Source organism: Rhinatrema bivittatum, unplaced genomic scaffold, assembly GCF_901001135.1.
Source record: "Rhinatrema bivittatum unplaced genomic scaffold, aRhiBiv1.1, whole genome shotgun sequence".
NCBI lineage: Eukaryota > Metazoa > Chordata > Amphibia > Gymnophiona > Rhinatrematidae > Rhinatrema > Rhinatrema bivittatum.
Window position 1 is genome coordinate 11,806 of NW_021821003.1, and position 14,821 is coordinate 26,626.

At 48.4% G+C, this 14,821-nt stretch overlaps 1 protein-coding gene across 1 annotated transcript; it reads right to left on the minus strand.

Annotated features, from left to right (window-relative positions):
• Positions 1-1,503: 1,503 nt before the first annotated feature.
• LOC115082360 (protein GUCD1-like) lies at positions 1,504-12,803 on the minus strand. The gene is made up of 6 exons (XM_029586594.1): positions 12,471-12,803; positions 11,866-11,950; positions 6,418-6,583; positions 6,242-6,333; positions 3,951-4,192; positions 1,504-3,097 (listed from the first exon to the last, which is right to left on the minus strand). The coding sequence occupies exons 1-6, from the start codon at positions 12,526-12,528 to the stop codon at positions 3,006-3,008; spliced, it is 735 nt and encodes a 244-aa protein (XP_029442454.1). The 5' UTR covers positions 12,529-12,803; the 3' UTR covers positions 1,504-3,005.
• Positions 12,804-14,821: the final 2,018 nt, after the last annotated feature.

The window sequence follows — 14,821 nt, forward strand, 5'->3', positions numbered from 1 at the left end:
CACCCCGATCAGTAGCAGCTTTTGTACATACCATTGAGCCTGAGTCCATCTGGCTATATGTTAGGAAATGGAGAATTACTTACCTGATAGTTTTATTTTCTTTAGTGTAGACAGATGGACTGAGCATCCTGCTGCCAAGGATTCACCCATGGAGTGGTTTTCAATTCCAAGAGATTATGGGTAAACTGTCATCCAGCTCCTAGATCAGGCCACTTATAATCTTACTGTGGTTCAGTGTTTGGTTGAGTACTGTTATGGTTATCTGTTTTTAATCAAGTTTTTTTTCAATAGTATGTCCACAGTGGCTTTTGAAGAGAATACTGAAGTGCTGAGGTCACTGCAGGGTGAATGCAGCTTTGAAACCTGAATCTGTCTCCCTCTGTTGGCAGGGGAGCACAATCCATTGGTCCTGAGTCCATCTGTCTACATTAAGGAAAACGAAATTATCAGGGAAGTAATTTCTCCAATGGAATGAGGCCCAGTACTGAGGCACCAAGCATCTGCTGCCTGCGGCATGAGTTCCATTTACTGCTACTCTCTCTCCTTCCACCAGGTTCTAACCCAGTCAGCCATCTTGGGAGCCAGCCCTAAACCATTCTATGCCTCTTGTTAGGCAATGGTAAAAGCCTAGAAATGTTTTCATAAATAAGTGTAAACCCCTCCACTGCTCACCCAGTCAAAAGAAATTGATTACATCTGTTTGATGCTATCTCCCTCTGCTAAAACCATACTGCCTCAGATCCTGCAATCTGCTCGATTCCAGATACTTCACTATCCTTTCCTACATTACCATTGTCTTCACATTCATTTTTTAAATTCTTACATTAGATGAGCTCTGACCATCCCTTTCAGGACAAAAATCCTGCCAGCATCACAGGCCGTCTGTGCCACAGCTGAGTCAAACCCTAGCAGCTTCCTAGGGTTAATGCACAGTGCCAGCCAGTTTGGTATCTGCATGGGTGAGAGCACAATGCCCAGGATGTGGTGGTTTTCTTACACCAAGAAGCTACACACACACACAACATACTTCCATGATCATTTTCACATCAGTCATTTAATTAAGAAAAAAAAGTTGACTGTTCACACTGCCACATAGGGTTTCCCTATTCTTACAAGTTTAAAGATTTAGCAAGACTTCTGTTTGAACAGCAGGAAGCAAATGCATACAGTACAGTGAGCCCAGCGTGTTCCACTTGTGCAATAGCTCAGCTCTAGACTTTGGAGAGTCCGACTCCACTCTTTGCTCCCCAGGGTTTCATCCCCCCTCTTAAGGACACAAAGAGAATCTACCTAGATAAGCCCCCTCCCCTATCCAGTACCCTGCAGTGGCCATGCCCAGAGTCTGTGGGCACTGTTCACTGCAGGGTTAAACAGAGGCAAATAATTTAAAATCCTATGGGAAAAGACAAACAACGCTCCTACTGTTCCACAGATGCTTTGTCCTCTTCTCCCTCAAGTATGTACGGAGTAAGTGCAAAGAACAAGAGGTAAATTAATGAACAGCAAACAAAACTCAGAAGCACCTTGACATTTCAATAACAGCTAATGTTTTCAGCACAAATAACCAGTAAACAGAAACCTAGAACCAAGGAAGAATGATAATAAACGTTTAATTATAAATTATGAGATATTGATCTGTTAAGCACTTGTGATGAACTTATTTAAAAGTGACTGAAAGTTCAGGCTGGGGCCATTCTTCTATTACACATGCACATGGTATGCATCCATCTCTCTCCTCACCAGCTATGAGTACACTGGTCCTCTTTCCACCCTTAGTGCAGACACCTTACTCCTCCCCTCTCTTGGCTGCACACCCCATCTGTGTTATACATGGCATGGAGGCAATTTTCACAAGAGCCACTCATCGAGTTCGGTGGATTTTCAAACACAAGTACAAAGCACCCGCATACACTGGAGCCAGCTATTGCAGTGGGTTAACTTATGCAGCAAGAGCTATATGCATGCACTGGGAAATCCAACATACTAACTGCAGTTCCCCTGACCAAGCCATCTCCCAGATCACCCACTTCTTGAACGACTCCGTCAAGCCACCTTCATTTCTCCCTTTGCTGCCTTGTCCTCCATAGGCTGCTCTTCGCCTCTGACCTGCTGCTGCCCACGTGATACTATGTAGTGATGTATGCCCAATAGGCGAGGAAGTGAACATCACAGCAGATTTGGACTTATTTCAACATTTCTTAAGTGTGAATAATCAGACATGGACTTCCCCAAAGGCAGAGTCTATATTGGTTTCTGGTGATTATTCTCCCCCCTTGAGAGAAAGTGCAAGTTTCGATTTGTTTAAAAATAAATAAAAAATGCAGAGCTCAGTGTCACCCTTGCATGGAGTACTGTATCGTGCACTAAAGGAAGCTGGTGGGAAAGAGGGAGGGGCAGTAGTGGGCTGAGAACCAGAGTTCAGATCTCACTTCCCCCACCGAGACTCCTTATGACCTTCGGCAAGTCTCCTCTCCTGTAGCCTCAGGTACCTACTTAGATGGTAAACTCTAGGGTGGAAGGGGTGGTGATGGTAGAAGAGGGATTTGTACCTGAATACCAAGGAGACTGTAACCTGCCTTCAGCATTATGTGGATAGGCACATAAATATCAGAATAAAAGGTGTTCAAAGGCATCTAATGACAACTCATAAGACAATAGCTAATGAGACATCAACATTTTCTTTTACCACTTTTATATTAAAAAAAAAAAACCATTGACTTCCATTTTATAATGGAAATGTAGTTGCTTCTCTGAAAGCAGGCCCTCCAGCGGCAACACTTCCTTCAGCCTCTGCTAGTTATTATTCTTGGCCAAAGGGTTGCTGTTTTGCCTCCGATCATTTTCCCTGACGCAGAAATGCATTTGTGCCTTGGGAGTAAAGTTGCACGTAGTGTTGCAGTAGGTGACGCAACTTCTTCCACCTTGCTGATCCCACATATCCCAAGATAAGCTGCTGTGCTGACCCCACCGACCTCAAAGCAAGCAGCAGTGTCCAAGCAGAGAGGTCAGCTGTCCACATAGATGAAGAGAATGTCCTCGTCTGTGCCATAGCTGCGCCTGGCGTCCTCAAAGTTCCTGATGCTGGTGCTGCACGTTCCTGCAGGTGAGCAGAGCAGAGCCATGGAGAATCCCAGCCACTCCTGCAACCCTTTCCCTTTAGGATTTTGTGCCCCCTACTGACCGTCTTACAGCTCTGTGGTTTTCCACTTCCTGTACAGGGACACTACATCTGCCCCCTCCATCTATAAGGGGGCCATGGCCGCAGCTGCTCTCACTTGTGTAACTATTTCTAGTACCTCCTTCTCTGTAAATACCAAACAAAGGACTTGGCTTTCTCTTTAGCTTAGAGTCCCCCTTTGGTTTTAGCCTCTCCTACATCTAAAGGAGTTCTCTTTTTTTTTTTTTTTTTTTTTTTTTTTTTTTTAATTGATGGGCCTGGCTAAGTTGTCTGCTTTCTGCTAAGCATCCTTTCTTCTGCCTCTGGTTTCTGAATGCTGGTACCATCTTTCCTTGCTAACCTGCCTTCCTTTTCATGTCAGACCAAAGAATCCCACTAGGGTCTCCCCCTCACCGTGAGGTCAGCCTTCCTACAATCCAGGACCCTAGTCAAGTCTTAGTTTGAATCAGTTCAAGTCACATCAGAGTTTAATAGTGACCTGCACAGAACGGTGATTGCTAAGGGTTCCCTTTCCATGAGCGCAGTGCACAGGTGAAACAGGCCCTGGAATCTGAGCAGCTTTGGAAAACAATGTTCTGACTGCATAGCACATGTGATCACAGCTGCAAGGGCCCTCTGGTGAATACAATAACCAGGAGACTATCAAAGCTTTAGGACCAATAGCAAAGTCTAAACTTTTGTTACTGTCAATTTTAACAAGTAAACTAGGCAGATAATGAGCCATAGATCTCTCTGGAGACTGTTCCATGGGGTTTTTCAGTCAAATACTCACGATCTGCATAGGCTGGATTGTTGTAGAAGATACTCTCCGTGGATTTGTTGTAGCCACACAATACCACAAAATGGCCCTGATAGTCTGGGCTTCTGCAGAAGCACTTCTGGCCAATGGGGAGGAAGCAGCAGTATTTGACTGGGCTGGAGCAGAGGTCACACAGCAGCAGTACCGCATTCACCAAGACAATAGCGATGTGGCCCTGTGCCAGGTGCTGCTGCAGGTCCTGTACTGTCACGGTCCTGCAGAGAAGGTTGAGAGGCAGCAAGTTTTATTACCAAGCACCTACATGTATGCAGCTTATTCCACAAGTGTGGCTGAGTGATTAACCACCCAGGAAGGAATCTGGGGAAGCCCCTCCGTAGCGATATACTTCTAATCTTATTTGTTTTCATGCTGGTTGTTGAAGCTATTATTCTTGCCAAGTTGAAGAAAGCCTCATTATGCAGGAGTGCCCCTAACCTCAGCTGGCAAAAACCCATCCACACATTGTGGCCTCCACATTGCTCTGCACCTCCCCCTGTAATCTATTCAGAGTCAGAAGGGGGGCCATTAAGGTTAGAGGCTCACTGGATTTCCTTTCTGCTCAGGGAGTGGACACCCAAGTCCCCCTAATCTCTCATGCTAGCAGGACATGGGTGCCTTCAGACAGTGTCCCTGGTCCATCACTCCAGATCACAACACTTCTGGTACATAAGGCTGGGAGAAGGAAGATACTACCAGCAGGTGGCCTTCCTGGCCCAGCCCTCCACACCCTCCCCATGTACCAGGAGGATACTGCCACCAGCAGACAGCTTCCCTGGCCCATCTCTCTTAAGTTATTCCCTCTTGCTGAGTAGTAGGTTTTTTTTGGTTTTTTTTTTACAATCCTAACAGAATCAAGTAACTGTTCCCTCTCCCCCCCTGGGGGGGGGGCCCAGAGGAAGCCAAAGTTATCTGCTACCAGCTAAAACCCAAAGCTGCACAGCTGTATCTGGTAACTGAATGATATGCCCGAGCCCCCTTTTTCCCCCAGTGATCACACTACTAACAGCACAGTTTAGTCCTGGGGGGAAATCTGCACTACTGCGGAAAATGGCAGAGGAGACCCTGGCATGCTGCGAACAGACCGTGCGAAGATGAAGGCCCCGACGCATCATTCGTGGCCAAGATGAAAGCCCCAGTGAGAGTGAATGTGTGTGAGAGAGAGGAGAGGGTGAGAGAGCAGGGAGAGGGGTGTGAGAGCAGGAGGGTGTAAGAGCATGGGAGGCGAGAGAGCTTGAGGGGGTGGGGGGGGATATGCTTGACTGCGGGTGCCAGAGAGAGGGAGCCTATATGAGGAGATTATGAAGGTGTGTGTGTGTGTGTGTGAGAGAGAGTGAGAATGAGAGTGAGAGAAAGGGAGCTTGTGTGGGTGTGTATGCAAGAAAGAGGGCCCTGTATGAGGGGCTGGCGTGTGTGCGAGAGAGTGAGGGAGCCTGTATGAGGGTGTGTGTATGTGTACCAGAGAGAGGGAGGGACAGAGGGAGCCTGTGTGAGGGGCAGTACTGAGAATGGGGTCAAAGTCTGGGACTGGCAATAGAGTGGAAGGGATTGAGCCTAGAGGTGAAAAGGGAGAAGATACTGGCAGGTGGAGGAGTTGGGCCCTGAAAGGGCAAAGTGGCCAGGGGAGTAGGGAGAGGAAGTGGAAGGGTCACTCTTACAGAGAATTTCTAGGGAAATTCTGCTCAAAATATTTAAAATTATGCTTCTTTAAGTAATAACTTTTCTGTAATTTAAAATGTAATTACTTAAAGACTGTCATGTAAATTGTGTTATTTTGACCAATATAAAGTTTGCAGAATTTTAAGTTTTTGTGCGCAGAATTCCCCCAGGAGTAACAGTTTGAGAGCCTACATTGGTGCTTGGATGTCACTGGTAACACCAACTTCTACAGAAGAGCCCAGGAATGAGCACAGGATCAGGGATCACTAGACACCAAAAGCAGCGCTTCACCCCCATGAAACCAGCGGGCTCAATGCATTGTTCCTCGGCACGTGACTTAGCTGCACTGAGGATTTCTGTTCGAGGAGGGGGTGTGCTGCCAGTTAAGGAGTACATACAAAGATGACGTTTCCACCCTTTGCATGTGCTCTGCACAAAGCAGGCAACAGTTAACCATGCAGACTGAGAAGGCGTGTTTCTACTCCGAGAACTGGTGCAAAGCCTGGAAACATTGTTAACTCGCCACAGCTACTTCCTCACTGTGTGTGAACAAGGAACTGAATCACTGAAAAGAAATGCAAAAGGATGAAGGAGAAAAGAAATCTCACCGTTTCTCCACTAGCACCCCACTAGCTTTTGCTTGTGCAAATAGCTGGTTCACTCTGTTCTCTTCTGTGTCAAAATGTTTCCTATAGAAAGACTGAGCAGAGAGAATAATAAAAGGTTTATCTCGCATCAGCAACGAGAGAGCTCTGGCTTTGGTGGGGGCTGGAGTGCGCCTGACCTGGTTCTTGTAGCCCTTGTCCACCCCGAGGGTCCGCGTGCAGAGTCTGTGTTTCACGCCAAAGTGCCACATCAGGTAGGCCAGGTCAATAGTCCAGATACTCTTACTGAGGTGCAGCTCCTGCAGGGCCATCTGAAACTCAGCTTCACTCAGCTGATTCAAGTACCTGCGAAGAGAAGGCACCAGACAAAGCCATCAAGGCAGCAACTCACACTGCTGTAGGAGAACCAATGCCAAGCAGGACCACAAAAAAAAAAAAAAAAAAAATCCCTGTGACTCAGGCAAATAGTACAACTTAGGTTTACAACACGTTTCATAGCCACAGAAACAAAAGGAAAATTGGTTCTTACCTGCTAATTTTCGTTCTTGTAGTACCACAGATCAGTCCAGACAGCTGGGTTTTGCCTCCCCTTCCAGTAGATAAAGTTTTGAAGGCACTGCCTCTTAACCTGGTGTGCCACCTGCACCACTTCAGTATAAATCTGTACCCAAGCGAGATAAAATTCACCTAAAACTTTGAACACAACCTTTCCCATAAACGAGCAGAGGAATAAGGTAAGAAAAACCAATAACCATCAGAAAAAAGAACCTGTGCCATTCTTCAGAGATGCACAAAGAGGTAAGAATGTAAACCGAGGTGATGTATGTCTATACGTACCGCGGTATAAAAGAATCTATAAATAAATAAATAAATAAAATAAATAAGAAATACAGACAGGACGAGCGGACTCTCCATGCTTTTCCACTCTCCCAGGCAGGCGTTTGGACTGATCTGTGGGACTACAGGAACGAAAATTAGCAGGTAAGAATGAATTTTACTTTCCCTGTACGTACCCGGATCAGTCCAGACAGCTGAGATGTGCCAAAGCTTCCCTAACCGGGTTGGGACTGTGAGAGTCCTACTCGAAGAACACTTGCCCCAAAATTGTGGATGTCTGGACATCCAAACAGTAGTGTCTGGAAAAGGTATGCAAAGACTTCCAAGTAGCCGCTCTGCAAATCTCCTGAGGCAACACCATCTGAGATTCTGCCCAAGAGGTCACCTGGGAACGTGTCGAATGAGCCTTTAACCCTTATGGAAGGGGACGACCACAGGAAATGTGAGCGGACATGATCGCTTCCTTTAACCACCTAGCAACATTGGCTTTAGAGGCTTTCTGCCCTCTTCTGGGACCACTCCAGAGGACGAAAAGGTGGTCAGACATCCTGAAGCTGTTAGTTCCCTCCAGGTATTGCAGCAGGGTGCAGCGAACATCCAGAAGTCTCAACTCCGAAGTGCGAGGCGAACCAAGCTCCAGATCCATAAAAGCTGGGAGCTCCACAGCTTGGTTCAAATGAAAGGTGGAGACCACCTTAGGCAAGAAGGAAGGGACCGCTCGCAATGACACCCCCAAATCCGTAATCCACAGAAAAGGGTCTCTACAGGGCAGGGCTTGTAGCTCTTGAGACCCGCCAGGCAGAACAGATAGCCACCAAGAAGACTACCTTCAGAGTAAGATCTTTGATTGAAGCCTTCCTCAGAGGTTCAAAAGGAGCGGTGTACAGGCTTCTGAGAACAAGATTTAATCTCCGGGGGGGGGGGGGGGGGGGGGGACGACAAACCTGGCAAGCCGGAGGCTTCAAGTGTTTCACCCCTCGCAGGAAACAGCTAACATCTGGATGAGCTGCCAAACTGGTCCCATGAAGCTTGCCTTGTAAACAGCTCAGAGCTGAGAGACTTGGACTCACAGGGAACTATAAGATAGGCCCTTCGTCAGACCCCGCTGCAGGAACGCCAGGATCTGCATCACCGATGCAACGTGTGTTCCGTACACCAAGACTCAAAGACCCGCCATACTCTGACAGGCTAAGTAAGCAGAGGTTTTTTGAGCTTGCAACAGTGTGGAAATCACGTCTTCCGAATATCCCTTCTTCCTCAGAGTCCGCCTTTCAAAAGCAAGGCTGCTAGACAAAAGCGATCCACTTGATCGAAAAATATGGGACCTTGTCGGAGCAGATTCTGTAGATGACCCAGCATCAGGCAAGGTTGATTAGATCCACAAACCAAGGCCTTCTGGGCCACTCCGAGCAACAAGAATCACCCATCCCGGGTGACATTCTATTCTTATTAGAACCTTGCTCACAAGAGGCCAAGGAGGAAAACACGTACCCTAGCACCTCGGTTGGCCAAGGTAGAATTAGGGCATTTATGCCTTCTGCCCTATGTTACCTTCTGCGACTGAAGAAGCATGGGGCCTTGGCATTCTCCCTCGTCGCCATCAGATCGATGTGAGGAGTTCCCCACCTGCGCAAAATGAGCGTCATTGCCTCCTTGGAGAGCTCCACTCTCCCGGGTCCGGTTGCTGACGAGTGAGGAAGTCTGCTTGGATGTTGTCGGATCTCGCAATGTGAGACGCCACCAAAATTGCTAAGTTCTGCTCCATCCAAGTCATGAGTAGGTCCGCTTCCAGGGCAATTGTTGTAGGCCACCATGGTCGCATTGTCTGACAGAATTCGAACCACTCGATTCTGCAACAGAGGGAGAAACTCCATGAGCGCCAATCTCACCGCCCTGGTCTCCTGGCGATTGATGGACCAGGAGGCCTCCTCCTCTGTCCACTGCTCCTACACTAATAAAGATTGGCACACTGCCCCAACTAGAGAGGCCGATGTCGGTTGTCACCATGACCCAATGCAGTAGCTCGAGGTTCACACCACAGGCCAAATGCTCCCGATACAGCCACCATGAGAGTCTGGATCTGGCAGGCTCCGTCAGCGGAAGAGGAAGTAAACTGTTCTGACCTGGGGTCCCACCTGAAGAGGTCACATATGAGCAAAACACCCATGGAACCAAATCCAGGGTGGAGGCTGTGGAACCAAAGACCTGTAGGTAATGCCATGCTGTGGGGGGGGGGGGGGGGGGGGGATCTACATATCCAGAAATCTCTGGATCTGCGAAAACAGCTTGAACATGTGGTCCTCCTTCCAGCCCGGGTATTGAACTTTGCCTCCAAGAGCTCCAAGACCTGTGAGGGTGCAAGGTGGCTCTTGACGAGGTTGACTACCCAGCCCAAGGACTGGAAGAGGGTCCTACGGCCTCCACCGCAAGACGACAAAGATCTCGGGACTTTGCTCAGATGAGCCAGTCGTCCAAGTACAGGTGGACAAGAATCCCCTGCTTCCATAGCACTACCGCCACCATCATGACTTTGGTGAAAGTGCTTGGAGCTGTAGCGAGGCCGAAAGGAAGAGTGCAAAACTGAAAATGTTCTTCAAGGATCTTGAACCTGAGATACCTCTGGTGATCTTGGCATATCCCAATGTGCAGATACGCCTCCGTGAGGTTTAGAGAGACCAGGAATTCTCAGCTATGGACAACTGCTATAGCGGGGCACTCTGTTCACCTTCTGCAGCTCCAGGATGGGCCAAAAGGTCCCCTCCTTCTTTAGGACAATGAAATAAATGGAGTAACATCTGCCCCTGCTCTTCCATAGGGACGGGAACAATGGCCCCCAACATCCACAGTCTTTGGATGGTCTGGTGGACTATGCACTTCTTTGCCGCAGACATGCAGGGGGAGACCATGAACAGGATTCTTAAAGGGCGAGCAAATTCTAAAGTGAAGCCGTGCTTTATAACACTGAGGACCCAATGTTCAGAGGTGATTTTGGCCTAATCCTCGTAGAAGGTCAGCCGACCCCAGACGGGAAGAGTCGAGGAGTGAACCAGCCATTCATGGCGATGATTTTTGCCAGCACGAACCCTGTCCTGGTCCATCTTGGCTGGTCCTGCTGTTACAAAAGGACTGGGACCAGGGCTGAGACCTCCCCAAAGTCTGTCGCTGGCTAGCACTTGGAACTCTTCTCTGGCAGAAACGTCTTTGGCTCTGAAAGCGTGAGCAGACAGGTTGAAAACCCCTAGAGGTCTTGGGTCTATCCTCCGGTAACTTACGCACCTTGTTATCTCCGAGCTGCTTGATCATCTGTTCCAGGTCTTCTCCAAAGAGGAATTTGCCCTTGAAAGATAGAGCCCCCAGTTGCTCCTTAGAAGATGCATCCGCAGACCAATTGCATAATCACAAGAGTAGTCGGGCCGAAGCCACAGATACCATGGTCCCGGAAGAGGTGCGGATAGGATCATACAAGGCGTCCGCCCCATAGGCTACCGCTGCTTCCAAGCGCTCTGCTTGTTCCGACTCCCCCGGTGACAGGTCCTTAGCGCTCTGCAACTGTAGGACCCACCTTAAGCTGGCGTGGAGCATGAAGCTGCTGCATACTGCAGCCCAAATGCCCAGGGAGGAGACGTCAAAAATCCCCTTGAGGTAAACCTCAAGTTTGTGGTTTAGAGGTCCTTCAGGGCTGCGGACCCAGCAACTGGAATCGTAGTTCTCTTGGTGACCGCGGATACAGAGTCATCAACCTTCGACACCCTGAGCAGGATGAAAAGGGCCCCTTGGGGCCATGCCCCTCAGGGGTCCGGACTGTGCAGACACTAGGAGCCCCCAGAGTCTCAGAGGACTTGGCCCATTTACTGGGAGGCCCCCCATCCAAGTCCCGTGCCATAGGCCCTGTACGTTTAGCCATTGGGAATGGGTTGGCCTCGCCAGAGGGAACAGGATGGGCTGGCTGCGCTTTGTGCAGCGGCACGGAGTCTGATGCGGTTCAACAGGTACAGCCTCTCCACCGGGGAGGCACTGGGAACAAGTGCCCGACTGCACGCGCCGTGGGAACCTCTCCCCGCAGGAGGAGCAGTGGCACAAGTGCGGCATGAGGTCGCAGGAGACCATCACGAGGGATGCGCCTGAGTAGGAGGGAGCCTTGGCAGAGACTTACCCCATCGACCGGGAGCCCGGAGAACATGGGGCAGGAGAGAGAAAACCACTCCCAAAAACTGCCTGCTGCTCAGCCCGCTCTAAGACCTTTTTTTTTTTTTAAATAACTTTAATCCCAAACAAGAGAAAATGACACTAAAATACTTCCCTGTACAGTGAATGGCAGAGGCTCTCTCGGGCACCATGCTGGGGGGGGGGAGGGGGGGGGGAGCCAGTCCCCTAGCTATCATCCCCGGCGCACCAACCAGAGTAAATTTGGGGTCCCCGGCCCTTGCTTATTAACACCTTTGACTGGGAGGAATGAGCCCCCCAGGGCCTCACAATCTCCCAGAAGATTGTTTTTTTTTTAATCTAGGTACAAAGCAGGTTTTGCACCACATCCATCTGGTGGAGACAGAGAAATACTGAAGTGGTGCAGGTGGCACACCAGGTTAAGAGGCGGTGCCTTCAAAACTTTCTCTGTCTCCATCTGCTGGAAGGGAGGCAAAACCCAGCTGTCTGGACTGGTCCGGGTAGGGGAACGCCATACAAATAAAATCTGATAATTCTATTTTTAGAATGTGCTATGTTACCAAAGTCCCTTTATTTATAGCAGTTTCAGGTCAGTTAATTCAACAGTGCAAAAGAATGGCACTTACTGCAGAACCATCCTGGAACAGGCCAGACCACAGTCCCAATGATACATCTGCTGAATCACGGGCACCTTCAACCGGATGTGCTCATCTGTGAAGACAAACAGCAATGCAGCAGGAAAAAAACCCATCTACTCCCTCCAGTCATGGGCTCAGTCCTGTAGTAACTGAGAGTCAGGGACAGTAACGTAGCTCTTCGTTGGGGGAGGCAGAAGGGGCAGGGGATAGGAATGCAGCCCATCTCATGGAAGTGGAAACGGGTGTGGGGGCAGTAATGTATCGCTGCCCTTGGAGATGGGGGCAGTAATGTAGCCCAGCTCTTGGAAGAGGGAGGAGCAGGGGGCAGTAATGTAGTCCTGCAGGTGGAGGTGGTTGCAGTGATGTAACCTCATTCGTGGGGGTGGGGACAGTAATGTAACCCAGCCCTTGGGAGGGGAGGGCCTATTTTTAAGGCGGGGGGGGGGGGGGTAATAATGTAGTCCTGCAGGTGGAGGTGGTGGCAGTAATGTAACCTCTTTCATGGGGGCGGGGGCAATAATGTAGCGCTGCTCTTGGAGGTGGGAACAGGCGCTATCCCCAGTTCCCAAGAGGTTCAAGGGTCTGCCGCTGACCTGTTGGCTGCTGGTCGGGCGGCTCTTCCGCTCCCTCGCCTTCTCTCGGGCTCTTCATTTCCTGCTGTTTCGGTCCGGCTCAGGGGATGCGGGAGAACCAATGTCGAGACCGCCCCCTCTCCCTCATTCCTCCCGGTCCTGCGCCTCCCCTCCCCCGGGGCCCGTATGACTATAAACAAAGCCTCCCCTACTCCCTCTCAATGCCGCTCGTCGGCCCTTTAAGGGAAGCGCAGCTGCGACGTCATTGGAAAGCGCGATGCGGATGCCTGACGTCATTCCGCCGAGGGGTGGGGCCGAACATAGGTTTTGTGTCCCCGGAATTGCTGTAAATACTGTCTATATGTAAATATATAAATGATTCACCCCCAGAGACCTCGCTCATTCCCCGGTGTAAGGATACTATGGAGCCCCTCCCATACCCCGGTGTTAAGGGTACCACGGAGTTCCTCCCCCTCAGAGACTCCGCCCATACCCCGGTTTAAAGATACCGTGGCGCCTAATGCCCTAAGGATCCTTCCATGTTCCGGATTAAGAGCCACATGGAGTCTCTCTTCCTAGGGCACCTGTTGCACATCCTGGGTGTGAGGACTCCCATGGGGAGGCACCCCAGTCCCATGTCATTGGACTGGGGTGCCAACCGCTTTCCCTGAGGCACCCGTCTCATGCTGGACGTAGTAATAGTAGCTTCAGAAAACATTATTAGCATTGCATGTTTATATATGTTGCCAAACTAGTATACCTAATGTTAAATAAATGATAAAAGGAAAACATTACAAAATAACAGTGGAGTGAAATTACAGGTTATATAAAGTACAACAGAATTAAAATAGGTTTTAGTGCTGGCCTGAATTGACCCTGGTCAGGTTTCATTTCTGCCTGGTGGTATATTTTGCTGCTATAGCTGCTGTTTTTCTTGCTCATTTTTTTGTGGGAAGACTTTGATTTTCTCTGTCAACTTTGGGAAATGTGCATGTCTGATCTCTTTTTATTTTGTTTAGCACAAGAGGAAATGCATTTCTGTTTCTCCACTGTTGCACTGCATACAGTTTTCATGGGGTGTTCAGTTTAGTTTTTGTCTGCATCTTTTTATTTCTAGTCTGTGGTCATTTATCCTGTATTTGGTGAGAGACTGCCTGGTTTTTTTTTTTTGTTTTTTTTGCATTTGTGGCTGAGATGAGGTATTCTGCTAACATTTATTTTCTATGTAGGGATCTGTAGCAGTCCAGCTTGTTTTGTTTTCCAATCTGGATCTCCCAATAGGAGGTGTATTAGTCTTCTAGGGCACATTGTAACATTTGCATTGCTGCCCTTTCGTAGGTTGGTTTATCGTTGTTTGAGTTCTAGATGTTAGTGCTGGATTGGGATGGCAAGTTTGCTACATAGATACTGAGAATTATTTTTTCCATAGTAACATAGTAATAAAGGCAAAAAAGGACCAAATGGTCCATCCAGTCTGCCCAGCAAGCGTCTTATTGTAGCATCTGCTGCACCATGCAGGTTACCCTCATATTTCTCTAATTCCTCTTCCACCCCCTACCCCCGCCATCACTCCACAGATGCCTGGTAGTGGAGGGAATTTGTGTGGAAGTTATTGAGATGACACCAGAATTAAAATATTTTTTTGCATGGTGAATACTAAGGGGAAGGGTTCTAATTCTGCTCTGTACCCATGCATTAGAAAAGATATTAGACCAAATGACTGCCAGCTAGTGAGGTAAATGAGTTATTAAAGCCAAAAGGACATCTTTCAAAAACTGGAAAGTGGATCCAAATGACAAAAATAGGAAAAAACATAAGCACTGGCAAGTTAGATGAAAAGCATTAATAAGGCAGGCTAAAAGAGAACTTGAAAAGAAGCTTGCCAGAGAGGCAAAATTTAAAATATTTTCAAGTATATTTGAATCAAGAAGCCTGTGAGGGAATTGGTTGGACTGCTAGATGACCAAGGGGTAAAAAGGGGTGCTCAGGGAAGGCAAGGCCAAGCAGAAAAACTAAATTAATTCTTTGCTTCGGTCTTTACTGAGGGTATCAAGGCTATATCTACACTGGAAACCTTCTTTGAGGGCGATGATTCAGAGGAACTGAAGCAAATTCCGTGGGCACAGAGTGTCTGTTTGCAGAACTGGAGGTGTAGGATTTGTAGGAGATCTGTACCATTCTAGAGTCTGGAGTTAATGATAGAATCCAGATCTCACTCTCATATAAGAGGATTGGTTGAATGATGCTCTCGAATAATTTTAATAGTAGTTTTACTGGGTGGTTGCACATAGTAGATGACAGCAGAGTACCATTTGGCTCATCCTGTCTGCCCCACTATTCCTTTCTACATTGTTCTAGCTAAGAATATTTTC

Coding starts and splice junctions, on each gene's coding strand:
- LOC115082360 (XM_029586594.1), bottom strand. CDS start 12,528: ATGAAGAGCCCGAGAGAAGGCGAGGGAGCGGAAGAGCCGCCCGACCAG. Junction 6,334..6,417: donor ACAAGGGCTACAAGAACCAG/GTCAGGCGCACT, acceptor CTCTCTGCTCAG/TCTTTCTATAGGAAACATTT. Junction 4,193..6,241: donor GGGGTGCTAGTGGAGAAACG/GTGAGATTTCTT, acceptor CCTTCTCTGCAG/GACCGTGACAGTACAGGACC.